Here is a 25,264-nt window from a genome sequence, read left to right on the forward strand (position 1 = left end):
AATTTCTTCTGCAGAAACATGAGCGGTGTAATATTTGCGTAACGCATGACAAGGCAAGTTTTTTAATGTACAGAGTCTGCTTCAGCTGAGTCTGAGTCAGTGATGGTAAGGCAAGGCAAATTTATTTATTTAGCACATTTCAGTACAAAGACAATGCAAAGTGCTTTATATGATTAAAATACAGGGGAAAAAAGAAGAAGAGAAAAGCAAGTAGGAATAAACTGTAGAAACAAAATAGAACATGGGAAATAGAAACTAAAAGTAAATGTTAAAAACAGTTGGACTACAAAGTTGAACTAATGATGTTTTAGTAACACAGTTTAAATAGAACCGTTATAATCCTGAACAAATGTGTTTTTAATCTTAATTTAAAGGAACTCAGGCTTTCAGCACTTTTACAGTTTTCTGGGAGTTTGTTCCAGATCAGTGGAGCATAGGAACTAAATGCTGCTTCTCCATGTCTGGTTCTGGTTCTGGTTCTGGTTCTGGTTCTGGTTCTGCAGAGCAGGCTGGAGCCAGAAGACCTGAGTGGTCTGGAGGGTTGATGCCCTGATAACAAGTCTGTGATGGATTTAGGTGCTAATTCAGGGATTTATAGACTAACAGAAGGATTTTAAAGTCTATTCTCTGTAAGGTTATCAGTCCCTCTGAAATAAACATGTTTTTTCATCTTTTCTAACCAAGAACAAACATAAAATGCAGAATTTAGGCCAATGACAAATGTATTACTTTATATTCATATTAATACCTTATTAATATATTATATTAGTATGTTATTTCTATTTACAGCTTTATTAATCCAGCAAGGAAACATATTCTTTAGTGTGGAGCCCAGCCCACTTACATGTCATCAGGCCCGGTTCTGGCACCTATTCGTTGTAGCTGGGTCTGTAATGCATCTTGCATCTTGGACCCATCGCCCCACTGTCAGCATGTCGGCCCTTGTGGGGCCCCTGATAGGGGCCCTGAACTTTAAAGGTACTGAAGGTTAGTCTGCTAGCATGTTTAAGGCGGTGGCGCCTCCAGAAATGTTTCAACTACAGCAGTAGTTGAAGCTTTACTACAACTACTGCTGTAGTTAAGCTGCCTGTAGAAAACTACCAGAAGACTTAAGTGAACGCCTGCTGATACGTGTGATTACTAATGATTTAATGTGCAAAGACCAATAACAATAGTTAACATTTTGAATTGGAGAACAATTAATTTCTATTGTGTAATTATATTAGGAATAAGGAGCACATTTATTAATGAATTGAAAAACAAAACCATTAGTAGGAGAGAGTAGATACTGGATATAAATTAAAGAGTGATAGAAGCTCAGGAAGAGCAGCTCGCTGTGCATCATGGGATGAAAATGCTAAACGGATGTTACACTGGGGGGGGGAGAGAGAACATGGCACCGAGGGCCCTGGCCCCCCTGGTGGCGCCCCTGGTTTAAGCTGCTCGGCTCTTCATGTTGCTCCCTGTCAGATTTATTTAAATGAACTTCTTAAATGAAACTTTAATTAACGTTAAATACGGAACCGAACCGGTGCTTCGTTCAGACCTGCTGGTCCGCCTCTACAACAGATTCTGGAAGAGAAATTTTAATTTATTAAAAAAACAACAAAAACATGTAGAAAAAGTCTGGAGGGGAAATGGGGGGAACATCTTAGTCTGGACCGGTTCTGGTTTTAGAACCAGTTCTGGATCGGAAGGTTCTGGACCGGGAGGTTTTAGTCTGGCCCAGTTCTGGGAGGTTCTGTTCAGGGAAGTTTGGGTGCGGTTCTGGACCGGTTCGGCTGGTTCTGCTGGATCTGCCCCTGCAGTAACAAACTGAGGTTCCGCCTCATATTTCTCTCTGTGGGGAATAAAACGTCCCAGAGCGCTGAGTTCTGGCCCGGTTCTGGTTGGATCGGACTGATCAGTTGGATCTCCAGCTGAGTTGGTTGGGGGGGGGGGGGGAGCAGACGGTACCGTGATGACGTCAGAGAGGAGGCGGAGCCAGACCGGAATCAACTTCTACTTCCTACTTCTAGCAGCGCCGCTCTGCGCTCCTCACGCACTTTTCTCAGAGTCCGGTTCGGGTCCGACCCGTTCCCTCCTGTCCGGATCCAAACGACCACTGGACCGGTTCTGGTCGGTCTAACTGGTAGAAAAGGAGCCTGGTCCTGGATCGGTAATCCCCGGGACACTTTGGAGGAGTTCCCGGACCACTCAGACAGAACCGGACCGGGTCACCGCTGCAGATCCACGGCGGTACGCGGAGTCCTGCCCCGTGGAGTTAACCATCAGAACCCCGGAGGTACCAGCCGGACCCTGACAGCCCGGTCCTGATCCTGTCCTGGTCTCGGTGCTGGTTCTAACCCGTTTCCGGGTTCTGGAGAACCCTGGAAGGCTGATCCTGACCGGAACCGACGGTGCAGACGCCCCCGACCTGCAGCCCATGTAAGTCCCTCATTCCGGACCGTTTTCTCTAGATCTGCAGTTTTCCTACCAGAACCTGGTACCGACAGCTGGTACCGTTCACCGAACCTCCGGTAGTTAAGTGTTAATTTTCCCCAGACTTATTGAAATGGGTCAGAACCGGACCAGCAGCCCAGCTTTGTCCCTCGGAGCTTCTGCTCTGCGTTCACACCCCAAACAGCTCAGAGCCAGTCTCCGTGTAAAAAACTCCTAATTAAAGCATTAATGTGGGTTTTTGTCTCGGAACCGGGGGCAGAAAGTGGACCCGCTCAGACTAAATGATGGTTCTGGTAAAGCTGGAACCCATCGGCACCAGAACAGCCCATTAAAGCGCGTCCACCTGTGATGCTGGCGCAGGTGTGACTGCAGCTTTCAGGCGCTGATCAGAAGCCGTGAGGCTGGAAAAGTTCTGCCTGCTGACCCGGAGGAGGAGCCTCCTCACGGCGGCCTGGGCTAGCTGCCGGTGCTGCTCATCGATCCGCTCTCATAATCGGATCAAGGCGGTTCCGCTCCGCTTGGACTCTGCAGAGCTCAGCAGAATCAGCTGCAGCCTCCTCTTCCTCCCCTTCATCACATGTGAATCAGGGCAGCAGCAGCAGAGTGCCCCCCCCCCCCCTCCTGATAATTAAATCTGGTCCTTAATAAACAGCTGAGATGATGGGATGGAGCCGGTCCAGGTCCACGGAGGCCCATAAAGGCACCGACCGGACCGGCTGGGTTCTATTGAGCTGTGTGTGATGGATGGTGTTGTTGGGCCCCTGGTTCTGTTCCTCCCTCCATCCTCCTCCATCTTTCTGCGCCTGGAAGCTCCGGCTGTGGAGCCTCAGACCCGGGACGGGTTCTGGAAGCAGGAACCTCCATAAACAGGTTTGATGACGTATGAATCCACCTGCAGCTGGGTTCTGGGCAGGAGGTCCGGCCCGGTTCACCCTGCAGCTCGGACTCCAAGGCGGCTCCTGATTGGTGGAACCTGAAGGCCTCCTGATGTTCTCCTCAGGCAGGTGGAGGTGGAGCGCTCTGTCCAGGTCTGAGGAGGACCAGGAGCTGCTGCTCCGTGGGATTTTCTTCCTGGTTAAATAAATAAATCAAAAGTTTAACTACAGACATCGACATTTAAAGGCGAGACTCAGCCGTGATTTAGACTAAATGGACTAAATGCTGCTGCTCTGTCTGGTTCTGGTTCTGGTTCTGGTTCTGGGTATGCAGCGTAGATATGATCCAGCAGTTTATTCTGATCATATTTAATTTAATTCCCTCGTCCCACCTTCACCCCGTGCATTGTGACGCCCATGTTCCCTTTATTATATTAATAAAAAACAAAAACTTGAGCTAAGTTTCCTCTGAGTTTATGGATAATTATTTTATTTTTAGTTTATTCTGGAGGGAAATCGTCTAAAAGCTGCAGCTTAGGGCTGGGGGATAAATCGATTTAATCGATTAATTCGAATTTACAATTCTTTAAGATTTCATTTTTGGAAAATCTGGATTTTATTTTGCTAATACACTCATTGGGTTTCCATGAAGAGAACAGCATGTGATGCTGAATATATGTTTAGGCAAATATATTGTCAAAATATTGTTAAGTAGAAACTTTTTTTTACCATAATACGAGGTACTTCATTTACTTATTTACTTTTTTTTAACTTAGTTTGAAGTTCACAGTGCAGTGAAGCCTGTTCTTAGCTCAATGTGTAAAACCACTAGCAGCAAATGTTTTGTTATATTTTCATTGTTTATAATGACACGGCTGCCATCTTGTTTCACAGCTTGTTTTTAGTTGCACTTTGAATTCAGGTCAACTCCCTGATAATGCTTGACATAAAAAGAAAGGTTTTAAAATAATTTCTTTAATTTCTTTTTATGAAACAAAAAGGAGGAAAAAAAATCGATTAATCGGATTTGGTATGATAAAATCTGAGATTCATTTTTTAATCCATATCGCCCAGCCCTACTGCAGCTCCTCTGCACAGAGAGCATCAGGTGTTGCATAAACGTGTAGATTTATTTATTCTCTAGTTTCACTCTTTTTACAGGAAGTTCCTTCATGGCTGCACGTAGCTGTGGCGTTTATGGGTCAACAGAACAAACAGAACCTGCAGCCGTGTAGATTCTGTAGAACCTTTAAGATGACGAGCAGAACCTGAGATGTTCTCTTCATTAAAGCAGTCAGAACACGATCCGGGTCCAGTTTGAGGTCCGGACCGTGGCTGCAGCTAGCAGAACCCTAACTAAACGGGTTCTTCTGTCCGTCTCTCCGCAGGGCGTCCTTCATCCTCCTCTTCCTCCTGGCTGTGACGGGCGGAGCCGCCAGTCAATCCAACGATTCGACAGGTAGGTGACAGGTGGGTTCTGGTGGGAGCTCGTTAGGAGGCGGAGTCAGTGATCCGGGTCCGGTTCCTGTCTTCACACGTGGAACCAGAAATGTGACATAAATGCTTTATTTTCAGGGTAAAAACTGCTGAACCGTCAGGAAATAACATTTATTTATATAAATGTTATTTTATTATAAAATAACATTTTAAACGTTTAATAAACGAGCAGCTTAAAGAGAAACTAAAGCTTGGTCCTGGAACAGAAACTGGACCTGAACAGAACCACATCGGCCCGTTTTAAAGCCTCAGTTATCTCAAGAGGTTCATTATGATTCTCTGCAAACACCCATTACTGAGCGGTACCGGCACCTGAACCGGACCTGGACCTGGGTTCAGGAAGCTCCTCTTCCTCCTCCTCCTCCTCTTCCTCCTCCTCCTCTTCCTCCTCCTCCTCTTCCTCCTCTTCCTCCTCCTCTTCCTCCTGCCGTCCTCGGCTCCTACTAACAGCAACACAAGGAAAGAACTGAACACTCGCAGTGAATTACTAAACTTTGGGTTTTCTGGTAGAAGCGGTTCCGTGTTGCTGTAGAACCAGGAAGAAAACGGGTTCTAGGTGGATCCAGATGTTCCCTTAGAACCCAGACTCTGTCCTGTTCCTGCGCGGTCCGGATGGAAGCCGGACCTTATCTGGAGCCGCTGCAGCAGATGAATTATTCATGGCGTGGCGCCGGCCTTAATGCTCTGAGCAGAACCTCTGCCAGCTGTGGGACCGGACCGTCTGCGGCCCGGCTGGTTCTAGTCCAGGTCGGTTCCGTCTGCCTGCATCCTGCTCCGTAAACCAGGCCTGAAACGGGTCAGCAGAACTTCCAGCTTCTGCTCCTGCAGCGCGGCGTCTCCCTGAGCGAGGAGCCTCATCCATAACGCAGCAGGAGGGGAGGAGGCGCAGAGGGAGATGGATGCAGCAGGAGGACATGATGGCAGGAGAAGCTGCGCTGGTTCTGGGAACATCCGGCCCACACTGAGCAGAATCACTGGGAGCAGCAAATCATTAGTTTTCATATCAGCAACTTTTCAAGATACTAAAAAGCTGTTTGAACGACTGAGTTTGTCCTAATTACCCAGAAGCCCCAGAATCTGAGGAACCAGGGGAACCAGGACTAAACGGCTTTCATTGCTGAAGTTTTTACTCAGGATGAGTCCAAGCTGACGCAGCGACTAAAAGGTGTTATTTTGCTAACCTTGCAGCAGAAACTCTGGAACATCACCAGTGGTTCTGTCACTTTTACTGAATTAATCAATTAAATGTTATTTATATAGCATTAATTCACATCCCATCATCATCAAGGTTCTTTCCAGAGTCAGCTTCCATCAGATCCTCCAGGTTGGTGAGAAAGTTTCCTCTCTAAGGAAACCCAGCAGGTTGCATCAAGTCTCTCCAAGCAGCATTCACTCCTCCTGAAAGAGCGTAGAGCCACAGTGGACAGTCGTCTGCATTGTTGATGGCTTTGCAGCAATCCCTCATACTGAGCATGCATGAAGCCACAGTGGAGAGGAAAACTCCCCTTTAACAGGGAGGAGAACCTCCAGCAGAACCAGAACCAGGCTCATAAGTGACCTGTGTGATCCGGAGCAGCAAAGGAACCAGGAGGTTCTCCCTTTAAACCCAGAGGCAGCAGATCTACAGATCTAGATCTAAAATGAAGCATCGCTGTTTCTCACATCCGGAGACGACATGCAGCTCAGGAACCGGTTCTATTTGTCTCGGTTCTGCAGATTTAAAAGAATCAAATGAATCTTTTTTACAACAAGCCGTTTTCTTTTTAGCGTTTAGAGAAACGCTGACTCTGCATTTCTGTGTGACAGGCTGACATGTTTCCTGTAGGGAAGGTCGTTTCCAGCTGGTTGCAGATAAAATCTGCTGTGACCAATAAATGTCTCCTCATCCATCACGGCTCTGCTGAGCAGAACCTGTTAACGGGTCGCCTCCTGATGGGTCCCAGTCCCCGGAACCGGATCAAAGCGTCCGCCAGCAGCTCGCTGGTCAGCAGGAGGATGGATGACACGGTGGAGACGGACGGATGGAGGGATGAGGCTGGAGGGATTGCTGTTAGGATGGATGGAGGGTGCTGCAGGAGGGTGGAGGGCCTTTAATAGGAAGACTAATACTCCGGCAGGGGAAAGCTGACAGGTCAATTACCAGCAGCACCGCAGATCCACGCTGTGCAGGAGCTGCAGAGAGGATCCATTAATCCAGAGCTCAGGATCCTGAGGAGCAGCCGGGCCGAACCGGGCCGGTCCGTGGAGATTACCTCCTGAGCAGGAAGCCGCTTCATCCGTTAGTTTTAGTTGTTCTGCAGAGCCAGGCTGCAATCAGCTGCAGCCAATCAGCTGCAGCCAATCAGCTGCAGCCAATCAGCTTCTGTTGGGAAAGAATATTTAGTTGTGGGCTGGACAGACCGAGCAGAACTTGGGCTGCTGGAGTTGTTCTTTAGTCCTGAATGTTTTATTTGGCTTTAACTGATTAAATCAGTCAAACTGGGTCTTACTGGCAGCAGAGGAGAACTTCCAGCGGTGCCAGGCGGCTCCAGTACCACCTTCAGGGTTCTGCTGGGAGGTCAGCAGAACCCTGAAGGTGGTTCAGATCTTACTGAAGACGTGGTGGTGATAAACTGAAGGAGCCAGACAGCCGTGTTTGAAGCGTGGAGTCTGCAGACGCTCTGCTGATCTGGGACCAACCAGAAGACGTCTAAAGATACAGAGGGATCAGGCTTTAAGTTCTCTGACCTTTAGATCTTTGAGACGCTGATTTAAGGAGTTTTGGTTCTGGGAACAGGTCCAGACAGACTTTGGTGTTTTTTAGCGCAGCGTTCATCAGATGAGGCGTTTAAGGACTTCCTGTCTGCCTCATCGTCCCCCTGCCCTCCGGCTGCGTCTAATTAACCTTCCTATGATGAATCAGGATCATCTGCCTGTCTCCGTCCAGATCCACTGACTGATTGGCTTCATCTTCATCTTCATCTTCATCGGTCAGAAAATCAATCAGGAGGAAATTAGCCGCCGCTAATTTAGATGATTGATTGCTGGTTGAATTCCCAGAGCGACCGGCGGCAGGCAGGAGTCCTGTGATGGCAGAAATCTGTGAGGCTATAAATAATCCATGGACCGGTCCTCTGAGAGGCTGTTTAAAGTGACGGTTAGCTGTGAGATGCTGTAAGGTACTGATGTGTACCGCTGGAGACGTTTGGACCGACCCGGGATCCGGTTCCCTCCCAGGATCTGACAGCAGGGCTCTGTGTGTCTCCAGGTTATATATCAGATGGATTTAATAAAAGATCTGACCTTCTTCAGACCCGCTTCTGTGAATTCATCGGGTTGGGACTCGTTTTAAGGCTTATTATTATTATTATTATTATTATTATTATTATTATTATTATTATTATTATTATTATTAAGGCTTGGTCTTGATAAACGTACGTACAGCGTGGCTGCAGCTGCCTCTCTGGGTCAGAACTTGCTGCGGTTGCGTGGCAGTGATGAGGTAAACGTCTCTGAGGAAAAGACAACGCTCAGCATCAGGGAAAGTTTCAGTGAGACTCCTCTGACACCAGGAAGCTGATGCTGAGCGTTGTCTTTTCAAAATAAAAGCTGGGAGAAAGACATGTTTGTTGTTTTCAGGAGAAGCTGCAGGCGGCGGGTTCTGAGTGCGTGATGGGTCGGTACCTCTGCTCTCCTCGGTACCGACCCAAAGTTCTGTCCTGGTGTCCCTCTCATGGGACGAAGGGCTTCCAGCTCTCTGCTCAGCTCCAGAAACTGAATCTGGGTCCGAATCGTCACCTGAAATGTTTCCATGGCGATTCCGTTTTCAGTCTGCGGGTCACAAACCATCAGAAATGTTTTGGTTCTGAGGCGAAGGTCCGACTCGTTCTGGGTTCAGATGCAGTCAGTGGTTCCAGCATGGAGCTCAGGGTCGCTGAGCTCTGGTCCTCTTCTCCGGCCCGATCGGGTCGCCCGTCTGCAGAAAGTTCTGATTGGACCCGGCAGCTTTTCTGCTGTAATGGTTAACGAGATGGAAGTGTCCTAACGAGGTCCGGTTAACGACCAGGTCCTCTAAACCCTGATTGGTTAAACATAAAACCTCATAAAGCCTGGAGCGGATCCAGGACAGACGGACCGCTGCAGCTCAGACCCATCAGAACCATCAGAACCATGTGAGCAGAGCAGCGTCTGGGTCCGGCGTTTTCAGCGTTGACTGGGTGAAGGTCAGAGGTCGTTGGCCTTATCCTGATCGACCCGTCGGTTCTTGGACCTTAACCCAGAACCTCTCCAGGTTTTTTTTGTTTTTTTACTCCAGGCTGATTTTCTGGTTCTGAATGAAAACCTTCAGACTTTTCATGCAAGAAAATCGTTGAGAATAATGAACTTTTTTTTAATTTCACTGATGAATAACATCAGATAAACGTGAATGTGTCCTGGAGGTACCAGGTCCAGTGGGCCGACCCGCAGGTCCTTCAGAACCTTCTGGTTTCACGTGTCTGAACAGTAGAAACAGAATAAAACTCCTGGTTTCCCTTACATGCCGTTTGGACCTGGAGCTCAGGCCCGTCTCATCCAGAACCGTTTTCTAGGTACGCTCCACTGGGTCAGAACCAGAACTGGACCGATGGATGCTCGTTATTCCGTCCTGCAGGCTGAGCTCAGATAATCGGGTCATCAGAATCTAACCCAGATTTAAAAGCTTCTGTCTGAACGTTAAAGAGTCGTGACCCGATGTGACCCGGTTCTGCTCCTCTCCACCAGAACCAACGTGTGACGACTGGGGCGAGTCCAGCGCCGGGAAGGTTTCGGTTCTGGACGGCGAGGCCGGGTCCATCCACTGTGCCCTCTTCTCCCATCCCTCCGTCTACAACTACACGTCGGCCCAGAGCGCCGGACAGAACCTGTTCTGGTACCGCCTGCTGGACGGCCACAGCCTGGAGCAGCCCATCCCCAACAGGTAACAGAACCAGCCGGGTCCAGTCAGGCAGTTCTGGCAGGAACTTGGTTTTGGGTCGGGTTAGATCAGACCGGGCAGAACCAGCCGAGTCGCTCTGTGGGACTCAGTGATGATGATCCTAACGACCTCCTTCCACAGGCGATGTGTTGGTGCCGCTCAGGATGTCGGGTCCGTCCCGGCGTCTCTGATCGAGTCGGTTCTGATTAATCTTCCGGTTCTGATTGTTGCTCCGCAGCTCGCGCTTCAGCAAAGACCGGGAGAGGCTGTGGCTGCAGCCGGCCGTGGCCAACGACACGGGCCAGTACATCTGCATGCTGAGGTGAGTCCGCCCCAGGTAACGGGTCGGTTCTGCTCTCCAGAACCCTGGAAAAACTTGTTTTTATTTAACAGACTGACAAAGCGGTTTTAAAGAAGGATTCGTTGTTTTCAGTATTTTTCTGACGGTTAAATTCTGAAAAGTGCGGCCTGCAGCTGTGACCGGGCCCTGAGCCAGAACTCTGTAGAACCACAGAACCACCTTTGGCTGCAGGTCCAGACCAGCGGTGAACGTCTCCGGACTGAAGCTGTTCTTTGTAAAACATCTCCAGACAGATTAGAAGGAGAACATCTGAGAACATCTGAGTCTCAGCTTTACTTTGACTAGGCCAGTAAAGGTTTCCTCTCTCCGGTTCTGATTCCTTGTCTCAGTTATAAATAAATAACCCGGACTCTAAGAAGACATGAAGAGCTTTAAAACCTTTAAATGTCAGAAATATTTGGCCTCAGCTTTTCAGAACCCAAACCGGCCCAAACGTCACGAGACGCGTCTGAATGGTTCCATCAGACATGAGACCCAGAAAACCTGACAGGTTCTGACAGGTTCTGGTAGACGGGTCGCGCTGTGACCCAGTCTGGTCGGGTGGACTGGTCCTGGGAGGCTGCAGGCGGCGCTGCTGGTGCGGTCCGGTCTGAGCTGGTTCTGTGCGGATGTGAGAAGACTCAAACTTAAGGAGGTCACAGTGGAAACGGAGCGGCTGCAGAAACCCACAAAGTTCTGCAGGTTTTCTGGGTCACGGCGGGTGGAAGAAAACCACCAGAAGCCTTCACTTCCGGTTCTGGGTTTCAGAGCTTCTGCTCGTTGGTTCTCCAGAACCAACGACCGTGAAATGGATCAGGTCATCGGGTCTGAGGAGGAACCTAAAGCCCGGCGGTCCAACATTTCCCAACAGGAAGATTTCTAAACGACGTCTGAGATGTAGAAACGTGTCGGGTCCGTGTCCGGGTTCTAAAAGGTTCTGCTCTCCGCAGCAACAAGTCGTCCTGCAGTAAGATCGCCATGCGTCTGAAGGTGTTGCGGTGGGACGAGGCGGTCCGGTCCGCCCCCTGCGAGCCTGCGGTGGCGGTGCCGCCGACCCAGGCGCTGATCGCCATGCAGATGGGTCAGGTTCTGGACTGTCCGGACCTGCAGGACGCCGCCAGGATGTCCGAGAGCGAGCCGACCGTCAGCTGGTCCTTCGTGAGTGCAGAGAACTCGGTAAGTTCTTCCTGACCCGGCAGGTTCTGGATCAACCTGAAGGTGGCGCCGATGAGCTGCAGAATGTTTCCTGAGATGTTTCCTTCCCCTCTGGTCCTCAGAAATGTTACCGGTACCCGTTCTGGGACACGGACCGGGAGCAGCGCGGTACCAGGCTGCGGTTCTACAACATGCTGATCCCGTACCAGGGCCAGTACTTCTGCACGGTCCGGTACCAGCGCCGAGGCCGTCTGCTCAACTTCACCAGGAGCATCAACGTCTCGGCCATCTGTGAGTCCCAGGCTCCTCTGAGAGCCGCTGAGGTTCTGCTGGTTCTGCTGGTTCTGTTCTGCTCAACCCGGCTGCCGTGTTCTGCCTGCAGATCCGACCACCGTGTCCAAACTCCCCACCATCCTCCACCCGACCCCCCACAAGGTCTTCTCTGTCAGAACCAGTAAGTGTCCGTCAAACCGGGTCAGATTAACGCAACATGAGTTCTGGTTCTGGTTGGAGTACGACCCAAAAGTTCTGCTCTCTCGTCTCTGTTTTTAGATTTGGATTCTGGTAAAGTTTCCTCTCCGGGTTTATTTAAAACGCTTTTAGCCAAAAAGCTGCGATAGACCCGGTTCTGTTTGGACCGCCTTTTCAGAACCGGCATCACAACAAAATGTAACTTTTATTGTTTTCTCTCTTAGTGCAGCGAAGCCTCTGAAGATTACCCAGAATCCCTTTTAAATTTCATAATAACGGATAACAGCTGCCATTTATAAACTTTGACCTATTTTATTAACTATAAGACATTAACAGCAGGATAAAAGGTTTCATCAGTCCGGTCTCTCTCTGGAAAGACGGCGCTACTTTTACTTCATCAATAAAATACGCAGACCTAAAAGAGATGAGCTGAAAATATGGCAAAAATTATATGAAGTCATTAATATTAAATAAAAACTACAGTTACATAAAGTTTAATACGCTTTCAGGAGTTTATTGATATTATTCATCATGTGACGTTCGTAGCGATGTAGCCTCAATCACACACATTATATACATAGTCGCCTCATTACATGCTGGAGCGCATCCTTCATCGCCGCCATATTGGATGGGTCTCCTGCTGCAGGCCGCCTAGGAGCCGATGGTTAGAAACGCAGAGGAAGCAACTTTAGCATATTTTCTGCAGCTGATGGTTAGATAACCAGAGATGTTCCCCACATGATCTGCTTTCAGTGGTTATCACCATTCTGGGCTGAGATTGGTTCTGAAGATGAGTTTTTACTTGGTGAGGACAGCGCAGAAACCCAACATTGGACCATAATTTTATATTTATTAATCGGTTATCGGCGTATTTCACAGATTAAGCCTGAATCAAATTAAGTTCCCAGGAGTTACAGAGTACCAACACATGCAGGAAGTTGAGCAGAACTGTTGATTTTCAAGAGTCTTAAGCTCCAGCACTATGAGCAGGACGGTGTGAGAAACTTTAAATAACACTTTTACAGGCATTTTTAAAAAAATGCACACAAAAATATTAAGAAATTATGAGAGAGAATATAAAATGTATTAATTTATACATTTATTCATTAGTAATACCACATGTCTCTTTGTTTGAGAGCATAAAACAAAGTATTTCAGCATGAAATCACATATTAATACATCAATATGTCAGATGTCTGTCTGTTAAAGACCATAAATTTATGAAATGGGTTGTTTAGACAACGTATTCCAACATTAAAACATAGTTTTTAAAGTGTGACAGCGTCCTGTATCATAACCACATCTCTGCCGTTTGTAAGAAACCAAACTGTGAAAATGGGTTATGATTTATTTTAGTTGGACAAACAGCTGGGAGCGGTTTAGAGAAGCAGCCTCTGATCCGGGGTTCCTGCAGAGTTCTGTATGGATGGGAGGCTGCAGGCGGAGAACGTCTCAGAGCTGCTGATGGTCACTGAGGGATGGGCTCATCAGACTGATGGAGTGATGCAGCAGATCCATTTAGTGCTGTAATTTGTTATTGATCGGGAATAATTCATGAGTTAAAATGATTTACTGGAAACCGGGAGGAGGGAAACAAATCACAGCGAATGGAAGAGAAGCTTAAACTGTTAGTTTAGTCAGAATGGGTCCGTTTTATCCAGTGAAGCTGCAGCAAAGGGCTGAGGAAGAAGCCTGTCTGGCTGCGCTGGTTCTGGTTCTGGTTCTGATTCTGGTTCTGGTTCTGGTTCTGATTCTGGTTCTGGTTCTGGTTCTGATTCTGCTTTCTGTTGCCCGTCAGACTCAGACGTGCATCTGGTCTGCAGAGGTCTGCTTCCTCTCGTCCTGCGTAACTCCTCCCGGGAGATCTGGTGGACAGTGGATGGGAAGAGGGTGGATCAGCTCAACAACCCTCGCTTCTCCCAAAAGAACAGGTAGAAAGTGGACAAATCAGATGCTTCGCTCAGATTTCTAGATGAAGTGTATTCATTTATCTGCTCTACATTAACGGCACCGGTTGGTTCTGTCCACCCAGGACTAGAACGTCTGGTCATGTGTGTGTTTGCACCCTGCGGCCGCTGAAATAACAGCTTTGGCATGTGAATGTGGGTTTGTTGCAGCAATATGAAATACAACTTTGGCGACGTGACTGAGGACAGCGTGCTGATGATCGAGGACTTCCAGTCAGAAGACCTGAAGCGAGAGTTTAACTGCTCTGTGAGGAACGCAGAGGGCTTCCTGACCCGCAGAGCTCAGCTGAAAGAGGAAGGTGAGGAAGACTCTGAGAGGCGGAGAATCCAGCCCAAAGTTCTCCAGGTGTTAACCTCCAGGTGTTAACCTGCAGGTGTTAACCTCCAGGTGTTAACCTGCAGGTGTTAACCTCCAGGTGTGTTTTTCTCCTCCAGTCTCGCTGCCCTCCCTGGAGCTGGGCTGTGGCCTCGGCGTCACGCTGGTGCTCATGCTTCTTCTCTTTGTGGTTTATCACGTCTTCTGGCTGGAGCTGCTGCTCCTCTACCGCTCCTGGTTCGGCACCGACGAGCGGCACACAGGTGAGACGTCCACCTGCTCTCACCTCCGGACGTTTCTCAGCACCTCTACGTTCACAAATGGGAGTAAAAGCCAAAGTTTCTGCTGGATATCAGCTGTGTCACCGCCTTTCTTTCACTGTTTATGTTCTTGTGCGTTTGGCTGCACTCTGAGCTTTTAGTTTATTAAAGCTTTAGCAAAAAGCCAACGGCACCGTTGGAGCTCGGGCCGACATGTTTTATAGCTAAGCTTTTAAATCTGGGCGCCAAAGTGGACGCTGTAAAAATGTTCAGACTACTCTCCGCTTGACTTCTCAGTCATTTGGTGTGTTTGTGTCATTGTGGGAAAACTCTGCGAAGCCTCAGGAACTGTCAGACAGCGGCTCTGGTTTCACCCTAAAAACATTTCCCCTTTCTCTCTCAAACTAATCCTGCGTCATGGAGAATTTATGTTGTAGGTTAGAAGTTTTCTCTTGCGTATAAGTTGTTATCATCAGGCTGGTATTAAAAGAAAAATGCGTGGCTCTAAATTATGTTGAGATAAGATAAGGGGGGAAATTGTTTCCCATGTTTCTGAGAAAATGGTCATGACTCAATGGGAAACCACAAAATGAATATCTGTAGCTACCCTTTAACGATAAATATTTCAAGCATTACATTTGCATTAAATCCTGCTCATTGAAATAGGAGAGTAATTATTTTAAATCATTGTAAAAAAAGAACTGTAGCCAATTAAAAAGGTGTTTTTGTGTGAAACATCTGCCTGTGACGTTCAAGAGGCATCAGCTTTTATTTGTGACTTAGATTTAAAAAAAAACCTGAAGAAAATCAGCTATAATAATAAAACAGATAATTCTCAAACACCTGAATACCTTCTGGCAGATGATGTATCTGATAAAACACCAGCAGTATTTTCAGTTGTGTTGCACTTAATTTACTAATGAGATTAAAAAAAGTCCCTTTAGCCTAGGCTAGCTAATATTATTTTAGCATTTTTAGCGCATTTAGCTTAGTTTATTTTGGCTAAGATTGTGTAGGATTATGGTTATTTGAATTTCGTTTACCTTGACTTTATCATAGTTTAACCTAATTTAGTTATGCTTAGCTTATTTTAGCTACATTTATGGACTAACTCCTGTTAGTTTTTTCTTGCCTGTGTTAGCTTAGCATATTTTAGCTAAATTTACTTCAGCTGAAAATATATATTGAATTACATATCTTATTTTAGGTTAGCCTGTCTCATTTTTGTTTATTTTAGCTTAGTGTATTTTACCTTGGCTTAGCTTAATTTATCTTTTTAAGTTAGTTTGCTTTACCTGATATTAGCATAGTTTACTGTAATCAGTTGGATCTTTAAGAGGGTAAGGTTACTTTAGTATATCATAGCTTACCTAAGTTTAACTTATATTGCCTATATTGAGTTAACTTACTTTAGCTTTACTTAGCTAATACCGATTTAGCATTAACACTAGTTTAGAGTGTCATTGTTATCTTACCTTAGCTTTATGTCAGTTTATTTAAAATGAATTTATCTTATTTTAGATGATCTTGCCTTGGTTTAGTTTAGTATTTTGAGCTTGGCTTAACCTGGTTTAGGTCAACTTTCTTTAGGTTTGCCTGCTTTAGGGATAGTAATCTTAAATCCTAAAGATTAACTTTAGATTTTTTTTAAATCTAAATACCTCCAGTTAAGCTTGGCCAAATCTATTTTACATGACTTTATTTTGTGTAGTTTTTCTTCACTTACGTGTTTCATTTTGCTTTGCTAACCTGAAAAGTAGAAAAATAATGGACATGTTTATCGTCTTTGGAAGGGTTGAAGGAGAAAGCCTCTAAAAGCAACATGGCAGCATGAGTTAATTCTGAATAAACCACCAGATTTCTGAAGCCGTCACCTTTGAACCGATGGCACCAGAGGACACGCTGTTTGACCAAAACGCATAAAGCCATGTTTGCAGAAAAGCCAGTTTATCAGCTCAAACACCGTCTGTCAGCGTTGTGCTGATGATTCATCCACATGGAGGCGTCACATTGATACATAAAATGTTAGATTAGAACGATGACGTACTTTCCTGTTGCCATCACTGGTTCAACGGAAAGGAACAAACATCGAGGCTGCGGCTTCAGTTCTGAAGAAATGTACCTTGATCAGATCAGACATCAGATCAGATAAAGTGGCTTCCTTTTTATATTGATGATGTGTGCAGACATTTTCCACAGACAGGCTTGTTCTCATGAGTTTTGCTCTGTGTGTGTTTAGATGATAAGGAGTTTGACGTGTACATCTCGTACGCGAGGAACAGCGAGGAGGAGCAGTTTGTCCTGTCGACGCTGCGCAGCGTTCTGGAGAACGTCCTCGGATACTCGGTCTGCATCTTTGACAGAGACAGTCTACCCGGAGGAAGTGAGTTCTCCTCAATCTTCTCCTGATCCACGCGCTTTCATTGTCCATCCATCACCACTTCATCCCTTCATCCTTCCATCTTTCTCTGCAGCCATCACAGACGAAACGCTGAGCTTCGTGGCTCGCAGCCGGCGCCTCCTAGTGGTCGTTAGCCCCGGCTACGCCTCCCAGGGTTCCCAGGCCCTGCTGGAGCTGAAAGCCGGCATTGACAGCATGGCTCTGGGGGGGCACCTGAGGGTGATCCTGGTCCAGTACAAGCCGGTCCAGAGACAGAGCTTGGTCAGGGAGCTGCGGAGGGCCCGGGTGGCTCTGGCGCTGGTCCGGTGGCAGGGGGACAAGTCCAAAGAGCTGACGTCCCGCTTCTGGAAGAGGCTGAGGGTGGAGCTTCCTGTGAGGAAAGTGTGCAGAGACGAGGAGGGGGGCAGTAAGGAGGTGGCGCTGATGAGGCTCAGTAGTCAGAACAGCACAAACTCCCAGACAGGCCTCATTAGCAACACGACAAAAAAACCACAGAACATCTTTAACTCTGCCTCGTAGTTCAGACAGCATTTAAAACTGAATTGTTGGACATTCATCGGAGACGCATTAATGGACCAAAACCACATGACTCTATTAGAAAGACCCTATTATTATTCTCACTGGGTCTGGAGAGACGAGAAGTACAAAGCTATGCCAAGATATTAAACAAAACTATCCTGAAATACACTTTGAATACGTCGATGTAAGAAACATTACTCCTTTAAGCAATAAATCAACTTAAAGCACATTCCAATTCAAACCAGACACTTAGTGGTGTTAGAAGGAGAGATATTCTCTGCAGGGTCTTAAAGGTAAGGAGGGTAGTCTCTACTACCGTAGTATCTGGTACCTTGCTCTCATCACAGAACTAACAGAACGCTTTGGACTGAGATGCTGATGGGATGCCGGTACAAGACGGTGTTCCTGAGAAGAGCACAGGGGTCCGGATGGAGCAACAGCCTGTAGGACTGAGCTTTCACAGCTACTGCAGAACCAGAACTGCCTCTTTAGTAGGGCTGAACAATTAATCGCATTTTCAATATAATCGCGATTTAAAAAAAACACAATTTCCAAATCGCAGAGTCTGCAATTTTTGGCTATGTAACAATTAGTGGATCAGACGCGTCCATTAGGTGTTGGTAAAATGTTTAAAGTGGGTTTGCCTCCACATGGAAGGGAAGACAGTTGCAGCAGTGAGATAATCTAATTTTATTACTTGTTTTAGAGTTTATATAAATCATACATAGGATTAAGTACAGGTCAATCAGTTTAATACATAGACTTACTGGTTGGTTGCACTTTATGTTCAACAAGGATTGATGTCCAAATCAACTAAAAGCTGTTCTCTTGAATAATATTCTGATCAATAGAAACATTTAAAGTTTTTTTTACATCTTTATTTAGAGGCCATTTTTGTCGCTTAAGGTTAATGCAGAGAAAAGTCAAAATTGCAATTTTGGTTAAAATATATTGTAGGCAGAACGCAATCATTTCTGCACCAAGTTTAGATGCTTTTAGCAACTAATCCACACGGCGAGGAAACAAATTGATTTGTTGTTTTTATATGTTTAAAAGGACATGGTGAATTAAACAGGGGGGAAAAAAATCATACTAAATCGCAATATTAAGAAAAAAAATCGCAATTAGATTATTTTCCAAAATCGTTCAGCCCTACTCTTTAGGCAGCATTAGGGATCGGGTTGGATTCAGCCAGCCACGGTGTAGAAAGCCTGGACTGTCCACTGTTTTCTGGACCATCTGTAGTTTTACTGTGTGTGACCTGCTAAGAGATAACTCTTGCTGGTACTGAGGGTACAAACTGTCAGATACAACCTGATTTTACTGATGGGCAGAGAAAGATGTTCATAGCCGGTGAACTGGGCATCAGGACAGTGAATATAGCTTTACATAAGGACAGCTTTCTTTTCTGATCGTTAGGATTAATTAGTTTTGTTTTTGCACCATCTTGTGGCCGTTAGAACTGTATTTTAGTACATTTCACCCCCATCTGTATAAATGTTTATATGTCCTGTTACATTTTATTTAAAGAAAAAAAAAAGGTTTTTGCTGCTTCATGGAGAGAAACCAACGTAAAGGATGGTGTCATCTGCATAGAGGAGGATTTGTTGAGGAAATGAGGGAAATCTGATGGAGCTCAATCCACTGAAGCTTCCTTTAGACACGATCTGCTTTAAAATTCTGCCAATACTGCACTTTCTTTAACCATTTCTTATTATGACTGTTTTGATTTTAACAGAAGTCTGTCTACAAAGAATCAGTCGTTCGAAAATGATTTCTAGGTTGAAAGCATGTCATGCTGTTTCAGAATTTAAACGTCAGTATTTTAATACACTTTATCATGCTCTGAAACATATTTTTATATTGTTTTTCTGGTTTTGGTTGTTTATAATAAAGAATATGTGGATCTATTTCACTGTTTCTCAGTTAATGTTTGCAGTTAAAAACACTGCAGACTTTTCTTCGGTTGAGTCTGTTTGATCTTCATGAGTGTAATTATTTATAATGCTGGTGTGGTCACAGGAGATTGGCTGATGTGCGTTTTGTGGATCTGGAGATTTACAACTAATCCCTGGAAGATTTTTGTTGGGGTTGCTGTGGCTATACATAATGCCGGGGATCTGTCTTTGACTCGAATGGAGGACTTCCAGGATTTGGCTGTTTTATAGACAAGTGAAGGTTGGATGGAGCAGACTGGAGCTTCGTCTACAGTAACGGGGACAATGCCTTGTTCTATTGTGGCAAAAGAACAAGGCAGAGAAGCTGAGGAAAAAAACACAAAGCTTTACCTCGGCTGAAACAATCTGGGGATCCAACTGAATGACATTGTGGATCTGTTCAAGACTTGGTGTATCACACACATCCCTAAACACAGTTTAAGCCTCTCCCTTCAGGTGTAGCACGCAGGCAGACAGGAAACCCTAAATAAAAAACAGAACCTGTGATCAAATACTGTAACTCTTATTTACAGTGAAACTCACTAAAGTTTGATGGAAACGTTTCTGACCAGAAATGTTGGGCATATTTGGTCTAAATCTGGACAGAATAAATATTCTTTTCAGCTAATGATGGACTGCTGCAGTTTCTACTGCCGGTGGTTCCGAGCCAATCCATGACTGACGGATCAGACCTACCATGGACGTTTGAATAAACTGGGATAATTAGCTTTAAATTTGGCCCAAAAGACGTTAATGCTGCTACTTAAATAGAGAGATTTATGGTGGAGAACAGCTCCAAGCACAAATCAGGTCCTAAAGTTGTTCCAACATTAGATCTTAGTGTGTTTTCTTTTATGTTCCAAAGAAAATTCAGGTTAATTTAAATAACCTAAACTTTGGCTCAATGGATGAGAGGCTTCATTTAATTGTAGGAAAAAGGAGCCTGTATGCTTCCTCTCATAGCTAGTTTAGTCAAGCAACCTCACAACATCCCTTACCAGCGCTAAGGATATAAGCAATCCCACAATCCTTTGCGTGAGATGACATAAAAGCTCAGAACAACTCATGAAAATTAACGAAAATGTCCGGAGAGAAGAAAGCGCACGCTTTGTAGTTATTTCTGGAAGGCTGTAGGCCGGATTTAATGACGGAGTTAAAGGCTTTCTGGAATCGGCTCAGCAGTCTGAAGCTCTGTTGGCCCAGGAAAGGAGCTATTATTAGACGTATTCTGATGGATCCACTGTCTATCTGGCGGCTGGTTTTCAGCAAACCTTTAGCGCCACCTGAAGGTAAGAGCAGGTGGTGTCCAGGATGTGTGGCTCTGCAGAGATGTTAGCTAGCCTTCTCCTGACCATTGACCTGCACAGGTCCTGGATGGAGGGAAGCTCAGCCCTGATGATCCTCTCTGCAGCCCTGACTGTTCGCTGTAGTTGGACCGGTCCTGTTCTGTGGACGGGTCCTGGTCTGTGGACGGGTCCTGTTCTGTGGACCGGTCCTGGTCTGTGGACCGGTCCTGTTCTGTGGACGGGCCAAAGCACGCAGTGATGGACGAACACCGGACAGAACTGAGCGCTGGCCGTGGAGAAGGTGACCAGCATGATGAGTAATTCTACAATAATGGCCGTTTTCAGGTTTCACAGGTTGCTTTACAGGATGGGAGGTAGAGACTGGGTCTGGATACCCGACTGGTGCAGATAACATCAAAACAAAACGTTTTACCAGTAAATATTTTAAAATGTTTTCTATTAGTTAGTGAAACACAAACCTGTGAAGCCTTAATGCTGCGGAACAAACCACCATAACCAGAATGTTACTGTCAGATCGTCTTTAGCTGCTTCAAACGTTACTTGTTCATCAAACTGACTCAGAGCTTCACATCTGAGGCTTGAAGCTGTGAACGTTTAGCTGGCATCAGAAGATGAAGCCTGGAACACAGAGCAACCTGGTGAGTGGTTGGTTCCCCTCCTCATACTGCCCGGTCTGACCCAACCCGCTGAGATTCTACGTGTTCCAGTCTGCGTGGAACGTTCTCAGGCTGAAATACTTAGGTTAGTTCAAACTGAAACTAATGTTTGGAACGCTCAGTTGACTCTTGGGTGCTCTACAGTTTACGTCCAGGAGATGTCGGGCTTGGAACCGTCAACTGATCCGAGCCGAACGAGCTTCTGCTAGACTTCTATGGACTCCAAACAAGCACAGACGTTTAGCCGCCTTTAGCTTTTAGCTAACTCTGGCTACGTTCACACTGCAGCTCTTAATGCTCAATTCCGATTTTTTTGTGAAATTGGATTTTTTTTGCGTGGTCGTTCACATTTTTAAATATATGTGACTTGTATGTGATCTCCTGTGTGAACTGAATGCGTTCGACCAAAGTGTCCCGCATGTGCACTCGAGGATGCGATGACGTCACACGTAGCAAAGCATCCTCAGTGTTTGCAAAAGTAAACATGGATTATAATGCTGGCGTGCATTTTGTGGTCATTAATTTCTTTTCTAACCGGAGCTTTCTCTCCATTGACTGCTCTCCTCATTGTTGTCCACTATGGGTGTCGTATCTCTTCCCGCTTCTGCATAGCAGGACGCAGAATAGTGACGTTTGTCGAGTATCAGTGACGTACAGGTCGGATAAATGCGACCCGGCCGTACAGACACAGGTCACATTTGAAAAGATCCGATCTGTGTTGTTCAGACTGTCATAAAAAGATCTGATCCAGGTCACACATGGGCAAAAAATCGGAATTGGGTCACTTCAGGCTGCAGTGTGAACGTAGCCTATGTTCTCTGACTGAAGCTCACAGTGAAATGGTTCTGTCACCTTAAGAAAACTCTAACAATCTTTTCTGCTGATGAGAAACTTGATGTTTGAGCCGGTTCTCTTCACTCTTCTGTGTCTCAGATCTGTCAGAGTCCGTCCTGCACCTGATGAAGCGCAGCCGGCGCCTGCTCTTCGTCCTCAGTCCTGACTTCCTGGCAGAGAAGAGCTTCAGCCTCCTGGAGTGTCGCCTGGGTCTGCACCTGCAGCACGGCCTCCAGGCCACCATCGTGGCCGTGGTCCGGCGCTCCGTCAGCAAGCTGCCCTGCGTGGAGGTGACTCAGCTCCGCCAGGCCTCCGTCTGCACCGTGACGTGGCGCGGCAGTCGCTCGGAACCGCGGCGCTCTCGGTTCTGGCTGCGGCTGCGGCTGGCGCTGCCGGTCCGGCCGCTGGCTCTGGGCAGGAGGCTGATCGACAGCACCTCGTCTCACTCCGACCTGGCGGCGCTGGCTCTGCAGAGGGCTCAGCGCATCCGGAACCAGAACCGCAGAGACGGACTGGAACAGAACCGCACCGGCAGGAGGGCTTCGGCCACCCAGGCCCACAGAGCCAGAAAGACTCCGCCCAGAGGGAGGGGCCATGTGAGGAGGGAGGAGGGGCTGCAGCACAGCAGGAGGTGCTCAGGGTGCGCTGGATTTGCATGTCAGGTGGAGGACAGACGGGTGGAGCTCGGAGTGCAGACTGAGATGCAGCAGGTGTTCTGTGAAAGAACTGAAGCCGTCTCAGATAGAGCCTCTACAGTCATCCCTGACCCCGCCCACAAAGCCCAAAGCCCCACCCCTTCACTAAACTCCGCCCACAATCACCTTAATCCCGCCGCCTCCTCTGACCACGCCCTCTTCAGCAGCCACCAGGAACTTCAAGGAAGGAACTCCATCCATCAGCAGGAAGAGCTTAACTCCAGGACTTCAGAGGAAAAGAGGGAGGGGCTTAAGCTAAAGATGGAGCTGACTCCGCCCCCAGCAGAAAACCCGGTCTGAGCCTTTTGCTCAACAGCTTTCCCTCCAGGACATCTGTCACATTTGAGCCAGGAACCAGCTGGAGAACATCTGGAGCGATCGGATCTCTGATGGAGCTTTATTATTAAGGGCTTAATATGTGAGAATTTTAAATTCTGTTCTTGATTTAACAGGAAGCAGCTTCCTCTCATTACTCTTAAACGCAAAGTTTCAAACTGATGCAAATCTAAAGCAGATGAATATGACTGCATGGAGGTCAAGGATATGACCTGTAGATCCACAAGTCTTTCTGTGTGCCAGCTGCAGACGTCATGGAGAGGAATGACCTGAGTAAGATGTCTGCTGGGAGCTTCTCCTCTCGTTTATCCTGCATGAATAATATTCAAATAAACTGTTTCTACACATTTTTATTGCATTAATCTTGATTAGTGATTCAGTCAGCAGCACAGACTGTAGACCCTTAACGTTTGGATTATTCACACCTGCTGTTAATGTCGTCACCTGCAGGGGGCGCTGCTGCAAAGGACGAATCCCAGAAAACTGGATTTCTGCTCGGTTTTCATTCCTGCATGTTTTTTATTTATTTATTTAGATCAATTAATCAAATGATTTCTGATGGGAGGAATTGACCCAGAACACGTTTGGAAGATCTCAAGATCCTGCTGCTCTGGTGGGAAATGAAGTAGGAAATGTTCACATCCTGCAGGTGTCGCTGTTTCCACTTTATCACGCAGGTGGGAGGCGCTTCCAGATCAGGGGTTCGCCCTGGCTGGCCGCAGCCTCCCCAGGAGCGTTCAGATTAGTTTTTACTCATCCTGTTTGCTTTTACTCTGGAGTTTTTAGCTTTGTACAAAGTTTGATTTGGGCTCTTTCTCTTGTCCTGTTTTAGAGTTTTGTGTCAAAAGAAGCAACAGCATCTTGATGTAACCAGAGGAAATGGAAGAAAAGGAAAAATAGTTGCTGAATTTATGGTTTCATATTAAAATGGAATGTGGAAAAGGGGTTTAGTTAAAATATACTTTAAGAAAAGGTTATTTAACAGGAAAACTGGTTTTAAACATCGTAACATAGCTGGGCTGAACTTTTCTGGAGGTCAGAAACTGGAACTGGTTCTGCATCAGCTGATCATCTGACCACAACATCCAGGCCCACACTGCAAAAAGGGAAGTAAAAGTAAGTAAAATTTTCTTGAAATTAGTATATTGTCCTTGATTTGAACAGCTAAATAACACTATTTGCCAATGAAATGAGTATTTTTATCCCTAAAATAAGATAATTAGATATTCTGCACTTGAAATAAGATGATAGAGATGAATAGTTCTTATTCTAAGTGCAAAAATCTTATTCCATTGGCAAATAGTCTTATTCACCTGCTCAAATCAAGGAAAAATAATAAAAAATCAAGAAAATTTTACTTATTTTGAGTTCCCTTTTTGCAGTGCAAAGCTGCCTCCATCACACCATCCCACCATTCTCTGCCTTAAACCTGTTGTGGTGTCTCCTGAGGCGTCGCTGACATGTTCGGCCATTATTTCCCCCCCCCTAATCCGCCTGCTAACGCCTGGAAAGAGCTGCCGCTGGTGAAAGGAGAGTGTTTGGTTTCTCTGAAGCTCATTATATCAGGCACACTTCACATAAAAGAGCTTAAAATCCTGCATTTCTAAACGTGTTTGTGCACACAGAGGTAACTAAGCCAGGCTCCATCAGCTTTACGTTAAAGGTGAAGTTCAATCAAACTGAAAGACAAATGGTGGGTTTAAAATGTGAAAACAACCTGGTCAGGAGGTTCTAGGTGCAAAAAGAAGTTTGAGAGATCGTCTCCAGCAAACCTGATTAGTTTATTCTTTACATTGTTTGGTTTGGCTTTAAAAAAAACACTTTTGTAGGTCTTTTTTTAGCTTATTTTTGACAAATGTTCTTTCTGGAACATTTTTGTTTCCCCATGGTGCCCCTGAAGCTGTACACTGGTTGTTTTTTCTATTTTGTTTGTGCCAGACATCTGTTATTGGAGACAATCAGCGATTAATTATTTATTACTCATTAATGTTTTCCTCTTTAAGATAAACCTCAGTGCAAGAGGCATCTCCCTTCTTTCCTTCTTCAAGGAAGGAGAGAAATATCGATGGGGAAGTGCATCCTTGTGTTCTGCTGGACTGAGAAAAGGCTTTAATTTCCATTAATTACCCGCCTGTGAGCCAAGCTTAGCTCTGCTGTGGACAAGGAGAGAGAATATTCATCCATAACAACGTTTATACCCCCCTACTACCATTGAACCCAATGCTGCACATTAAACTAAATACACAACAGCGTCAGCTCTAAAAAAAAAAAAAATATCTCCAGCACAAGAACAGTATAAGTCTGATATCCATCCATATCCAAC

At 46.1% G+C, this 25,264-nt stretch overlaps 1 protein-coding gene across 2 annotated transcripts; it reads left to right on the plus strand.

Moving 5' to 3' along the window:
• Window positions 1–1,998: 1,998 nt before the first annotated feature.
• LOC105915681 (interleukin-1 receptor accessory protein) lies at window positions 1,999–24,052 on the plus strand. Of its 2 annotated transcripts, none has more exons than XM_036131526.1 (12): window positions 1,999–2,427; window positions 4,706–4,776; window positions 9,555–9,750; window positions 9,986–10,069; window positions 11,038–11,263; window positions 11,365–11,533; window positions 11,625–11,696; window positions 13,512–13,644; window positions 13,831–13,979; window positions 14,116–14,259; window positions 16,496–16,639; window positions 22,010–24,052. In XM_036131526.1, coding segments are annotated over exons 1-12 (2,286 nt in total). In that variant the 5' UTR covers window positions 1,999–2,425; the 3' UTR covers window positions 22,906–24,052. The 2 variants fall into 2 exon arrangements, with proteins under 2 accessions (XP_035987419.1, XP_012705320.2); XM_012849866.3 differs by lacking the exon at window positions 22,010–24,052 and adding an exon at window positions 16,731–17,660 and having other exon boundaries at window positions 2,004–2,427.
• The last annotated feature ends 1,212 nt before the right edge of the window (window positions 24,053–25,264 follow it).

The sequence above is a fragment of the Fundulus heteroclitus genome, unplaced genomic scaffold (genome assembly GCF_011125445.2).
Source record: "Fundulus heteroclitus isolate FHET01 unplaced genomic scaffold, MU-UCD_Fhet_4.1 scaffold_44, whole genome shotgun sequence".
In the NCBI taxonomy this organism is placed as follows: Eukaryota; Metazoa; Chordata; class Actinopteri; order Cyprinodontiformes; family Fundulidae; genus Fundulus; species Fundulus heteroclitus.